Genomic DNA, 6141 nt, shown 5'->3' on the forward strand with positions numbered 1-6141 from the left:
AAAAAGTTGTCTCATTAAACAAAAAGCAGCTGAAACAACAAACTTCCTATTAGCTTTAATTAACCAAAGTGTGTGTTCAACATCTTTCTTTTGTTTCTGGACCCGGCAGTCCTGCTCAATAACACCTCCTTCATTAAAAACTAATTATCTTCACGCTGTCATGTCTAACTTTCCTCCATAACTCGTCGGGGAGCGTCAAACTGCGACTGTGCGGCGTCGCGCGCTGATGACGTCACGCGCAGAGGAGGTGCAGCTCTGCCACGTCGGTCTGAGTGCAGCGCGTTTACACTGTTGCTCCTCCGGACCGGGACGAACTTCTACAGCCGTTTTATGCGCCCCGGGCGAGCGGGGAGCGGGCCTGCAGCGTCGCCGGTGCCGGTGTGAGCCGTTCCCTGGTCGGTACCGAGGCTGGAGGGGGGAGGAGGCGGAGGAGGAGGACGGGGAAGGCTCGGTTCGGACAAACCGACTCTGATGCATCCTCGCTCGGCTGAGCTCTGCCCCCCCGCGTGTTGTCGGTGCCGTGTGAGTAAACTTGGCGTTTAAACTCTCAAAGTTCGGGTCTCGGTGCCGTTTCTCGGGCTCCGGGCGGCCGGTTCTCCGGTTCTAAGCGGCCTTCTGTAAAGTTTCTCCCCGGATGTCACGGTTCCCTCACAGGCAAGCGAGTTAGAACCCGAACCCAGTTCCTGTCCGGTCCGGTCCGGTTCTGGCTCCCATCCCCTCGGAACAATAAGCAGATGCAAACTGTTGCGCCTCGGCATGAGTTCCTGTTTTCCCCTCGGCTCTCAGCTGTAACGTAAGGGCTCTGTGGTGCGTTTGGGTCGCGCACGCGCGCGCGTTAATGTCTGTTTCCTGTTTGCGGCCGCGAACGCATCACTTTATCTCCTTCATCAGGAAACGTTGCTTCACTGCTCACGGTTCTGACCCGATCTGAGAGGAGATAGGCTCGGTTCTGGTTCTGCTTCTTCAGCTGACGGGTTTCAGGTTCGTCCTGCAGTTGACCTGAAACTAACAGCTGGGTTTTATTTCGGAAAGTCACAAAAACTACAAGCTTTAAAAAATGACCCAGATTAGAGACGGACCGATAACAACCGGAAGATCGATCTTTTCAGCCGGATCGATCTTTTCAGGCAGATCGATATTAATCTGCAAACTCATATTTTGTGACACACGTTGATATTAATCATTAGAGCAGTATTGATCAGCTCGTTCCTGTTTATATATCATGAAATACAGAGAGGGAAAACACGCAGTAGCAGCTGCTACAGCCAGCAAACTAAATATGCTTTTAAGTTTTCGCGGTTGTTGTTAAATTTTCGTTAAAAAAGACGTTTTAGAGCAAAATAAAAGAAACGGTTGGTGTTGTTTGTCGGCTGTCCTCTGATTTAAGTTTGACATATTTTTGTGTTTTGACCCGTAGGAGAGTTTGATGTTAACCTTCAGCCAAAACGCCACGGTGTTAAAATTAAAAAAGAAATTATTTGTTTGCTTTCATTTTAAAGCAAAAACACATTTAATAAATATTACATTACCTGCTTAAACAATCCCACATATTGCTTAATGATTCCTATTTTATTGGTATAATAAATATTCTAAATAAAATAGTTTTTACAGTTAAATGAGACGAAAACAGGACGAGAACTCTTTGATATTTAAACCTTAGTGAAGACGTGATGGAAGAATGTGGTGGTTTTAACACCTGCACGTGTTTTTACGCTGTGGTGGACCATAAACCTGGTTCCCAGGCCTGAATACGACCCATTATTTCTACATGAAGTTCAAAGTTTGTAGAGCAGAGCAGCTGTTAGCGTCTAAAGTTTTTATCACAGATAAACTTTGAACTGGTTTCTGCACAAACTGGATCTGAACCTCAGAGAGCTGAGCAGAAACCAACGCTGGAAAGAAGAGTGGGCCACAACTCCTCCACAACCATGAGAGAGACAAACAGGAACCAATGANGCTGAAGCAACGCTGGAAAGAAGAGTGGGCCACAACTCCTCCACAACCAGGAACCCACTGAGAGTTCTGCTGGGTCAGGAGCTGGAACCATCCATCCATCTTCTTTACCTGCTTCTCCTCTCCGGGTCACAAGGAGCTGGTTTCTGTCTCCAGCATCACTGTCCGATAGGTGGGGGACACCTGGACATGTCCCCGGTCCATCACAGGGGCACCTGGACAGGTCTCCAGTCCATCACAGGGACACCTGGACATGTCCCCAGTCCATCACAGGGGCACCTGGACATGTCCCCAGTCCATCACAGGGACACCTGGACATGTCCCCAGTCCATCACAGGGGCACCTGGACATGTCCCCAGTCCATCACAGGGACACCTGGACATGTCCCCAGTCCATCACAGGGACACCTGGACATGTCTCCAGTCCATCACAGGGACACCTGGAGACAAACAACCTAACCTGCACGTTTCTGGTCTGGGAGGAAACCGGAGTTAACCAAGGTGAGCTCAGGGAGATCATGTAAACTCCACCCAGGACGGCTCCAGGCCGGGAAGCGAACCTTCGAGCTGGGGGGCGACAGCACTAACCACTGCACCACTGTGCCGCCCGATCTGTTTATTCTAGATCAGTTTTATGACGTCCTAAAACCATAAAACTGCCAGATTTGATGTTCATCTCCCCGTCACTCCGTAGGACGTCATGATTCATGTTTGTCTCCATGTGTCCCCGTGATGGACCTGTCCAGGGTGTCCCGTCCCGTCCCCTGGCTGGAGACAGACAGCAGCTCCCCGGAGAGGAGAGGTGGGTGAAGAAGATGGATGAATAAGTCAAATAAGTTCAGCTCTCAGTGTTGGAAGTCCTGCAGAACTGATCTCAGGGTTCTCAGTAAGCGTCTGTGCCGCCATCTTTAAATGAACGAGTCTCTGCCGTCAGGTGGACCGTCGGTACGTTTCTGCTCCGGGTTGTCTTGTTTCCTTTCTGAATGAAGCCTTGTTCCTGTCCTGCAGTGGCCTTGCGGTTCATGGTGGCTGTCTGAGAAGAACGCTAACTGGCGACCATGCCAGGAGGTCGCAGGGGTCCCAGCAGACAGCAGCTGAGCCGCTCCTCTCTGCCGTCCCTGCAGACTCTGGTTGGAGGCAGCGTCAGCAATGGCACGGGGCTCCGGAACAGGTACGTTTGGACCGGGCCGCAGCCGGCTTTCTCCTTCCCAAATAAATCATCGACCCTTTTTCCTGTTTCCATGTCTTTTAACTCGAATCCCGTTAAAGTTCAGGGTCGTCTGCAAACAGAAGCTGCAGCTCGGTCTCTGCAGGGCGCTCCTTCGTCTGTTTCCCATCAGCCCCCGACACGCCGTAACCACGCTGTCGGTCCGAAGCTCGGGATGCTGCCGCCGCGTGCACGTGAATAAACGTGCGACGTTACGGCGGATTAATCCGGTCCAGGCAGCTTGGAGCAGTCCAAACTGTTTTAATGAAATTATTAAACAACTGAAGCGTCTGAACTGTCAGGAACAGCATCTCGTTGTTTTTAAACTCCACAAAACAGATAAATTAGAGGCGGAGTTTTAGTCCCTGTAATAAAACACTGATAAATTGTTGAAGTTTTTTTATTAATCCTCCAAAAAGAACGTGGGCGCGTCATAAAACACGGAGTTCAGGAACAGATTTCTCCGGTTTCTGATTGAAGTGATATGAAGAGCAAGACGTGATTTCTAACCTGCTTCCATCCTCAGTTTGACTCTTTTACAGAAGGTTTAAACTCTGATTTCATGTGGAGATCAGATGGTTTCCCTCTGAGGAACATTAATGCAGAAATGATGGGATGTTGTGGTTTTTAATGTTCAGTGTTTCATGGTTAAAAGCTGCTTCAGTGGTTCAAACCAACCTTTGGTCCAGATATGTGGATTTTACGTGTTTAAAACTAAAAGAGTTTTGGAAGTGAAGCGTTTCTGTCCTGAAAGCCCCTCGGTGTGTTTCCCTCCAGGAGCAGCGCCTCGGTGGGTCTGTCCGCCCCGCCTCTCTCGGCTCTCATCACTCCGGAGCCGGTCCGTCACTCCCGGATCCCCGAGCTGCCGTTGGACAGCAGCCTGCTGTTCGAGTTCCTGCTCTTCCTCTACCTGCTGGTCGCCTTGTTCGTCCAGTACATCAACATCTACAGGACGGTGTGGTGGTACCCGTACAGTCACCCTGCTGCCTCTACCTCGCTTGTAAGGACGCGCACACACACGTGTCATTTCACTCCAGTCCTTTATTACTTAATCCCACAGAGGTTGACGTTTCGAACCGTTTGGATCTGAAACGGTCACCTGATCTCCGAGCGAACGCCTGGATTCAAGCTTCCCTTTTATTTGTCGTTGTAGACGAATAAATCCGGTTCTGTTGGTTCTGGGAGCAGGCGGTGAAGAGATGAAATAAAACAACAACTTTAAATCGTTTGTGTTTAAACAGGTCGGGCACTAGGACCATGAGGGCAGCCTCTGCAGCTACGTGCTGCTGAGAGGAAGAGCCTCTGTCGAGCGTTTATTTACAGAAAAGACTCGATGTCAGGTTTGCTTTAAGGCAGAGAAAATAAAACCTGAAGTTCTGATAAATCTGATTAATCCGTTTGAGCCACGCTGCTCTGTGAGAAAAATAACTCAGGAGTTTCACTCTAATGTCCTGAGAGTGACAGTCTGCTGGATTTATTTCATCGTTTTGTTTAGTTTTAAGGGGTTTTTTTTTATCATTTTGATGCTGTTAGTAAAATATTCTCATCAGAAACGAGTATTTTAATTTAAAAATCAATCCAGTAAACTGTTTGTTCTGACTGATAAATAAACATGAAAAGAGTTAATTTCATACTGTATAATTTGACATAAATTTCTTTGTTTTATGAAGTAAATACAGTTTAAAAATAAAGAAAATTTGGTCTTATTGGTCTAAATGAGTCTGACTCCATTTTAAAGTGACTCAGGAGGTGGAGTTTGTGGCAAAAGGTTTTGTTTTTTTGTAAAAAATAAAGTTATATTCTCGTCTCCTGGGGCGGCGGCCATGTTGAGTAAGAAAAGACTCGGACCCGAAAGGTTTGGGTACAAATTGACTGAGAGTCCAAAGCCGTGGTGCGTTCACTGACTAAGAAAAAACCGTTTTAATGATTTGTGTTGGTTCTGGTGGCATCCCTTCATACGATGATTTATCTGTTTTATGATTCTTCTGTTTCTGATCGGCCGTTTTTATTTATAGTGTTAGTAAAATAAATATTTCCTTTGTCGTGTTTTAGAACTTCCATCTGATGGACTACCACCTGGCCGTCTTCATCACCGTCATGTTGGCCAGGAGGCTCGTTTGGACGATCGTATCAGAGGTAAACCCGCAGACGTGTCCGTGTCCCGTGCAGCTTCAGCTGACCTCTCCTCACCGTAGGTGTGTTCGCTGCAGGTGTCTCAGAGCGGCGGGGGGTCCCTGCTGCGCTACGTGGTTCTGATCGCAGCCCGGCTCAGCCTGCTGACGCTGTGCGGCTGGGTTCTCTGCTGGACGCTGGTCAACCTGTGCCGGAACCACTCGGTGCTCAACCTCCTGTTCCTGGGATACCCGTGAGTCCGCTTCCCTCCTGCTGCTGCCGGGCGCCTTTTATTCTGAAAAACCAAAGTTAACTCGCTCAGAAGACGACTCTCTGTCTCGTGGTCGCAGCGAGCTTCCAGAACCCGCCTCAGTTTCGTCTCCAGGTGTCAGAAAGTGAGACGACTTTAGGAGGGGTCGCCGACATGAAACCAGATTGAGACTGATTGGAGACAAAAAGGAGAATAAACTGATTTAACTGTGACTAAACTGCATTAAAAACAAAAACAAACAGGAATTTAGCCCAAATATCAGTTTAAAACAAGTCCGTGAGTCTGAAGTCAGTGTAAAAATCTGCTTTTTTTTCTGGTGATTTTGTCTTTAATTAGTCAGACCCTCCAGGATTTTGCGATCACAACTATTAATGCAACATCACAACTTTAATTCAATATTTATTGTTTCTAAAGTGATTCTCCACCGTTTCTGCGGTCTAGTCTCTTCTTTGTGGGTTTGTGTAGCGTGGAATACAAAATAAGCCCAAATAACTCAGGAAGAAGACACGTGACGTCACTTCCTGTTAACATCAGAATGCCGGGAGCGTGCAGGAGCAGCGACCGAAGCCAAAATGTGCGCTAATGCTTCACATTTGCCC

The 6141-nt window shown here is 48.0% G+C and overlaps 1 protein-coding gene across 1 annotated transcript in view; it reads left to right on the forward strand.

Annotated features, from left to right (window-relative positions):
* The first annotated feature begins 231 nt into the window (after positions 1-231).
* The window catches only part of tmem39a (transmembrane protein 39A), a 9893-nt gene continuing 3983 nt past the window's right edge, over positions 232-6141 (forward strand). Inside the window, exons 1-5 of the mRNA XM_017438691.3 lie at positions 232-522; positions 2961-3123; positions 3937-4159; positions 5212-5295; positions 5370-5524. Of these exons, the coding sequence (XP_017294180.1) occupies positions 3011-3123; positions 3937-4159; positions 5212-5295; positions 5370-5524 (575 nt within the window). The 5' untranslated portion in view covers positions 232-522; positions 2961-3010. The remainder of the gene's footprint in view (positions 523-2960; positions 3124-3936; positions 4160-5211; positions 5296-5369; positions 5525-6141) is intronic.

The sequence above is a fragment of the Kryptolebias marmoratus genome, linkage group LG15 (assembly GCF_001649575.2).
Source record: "Kryptolebias marmoratus isolate JLee-2015 linkage group LG15, ASM164957v2, whole genome shotgun sequence".
NCBI lineage: Eukaryota > Metazoa > Chordata > Actinopteri > Cyprinodontiformes > Rivulidae > Kryptolebias > Kryptolebias marmoratus.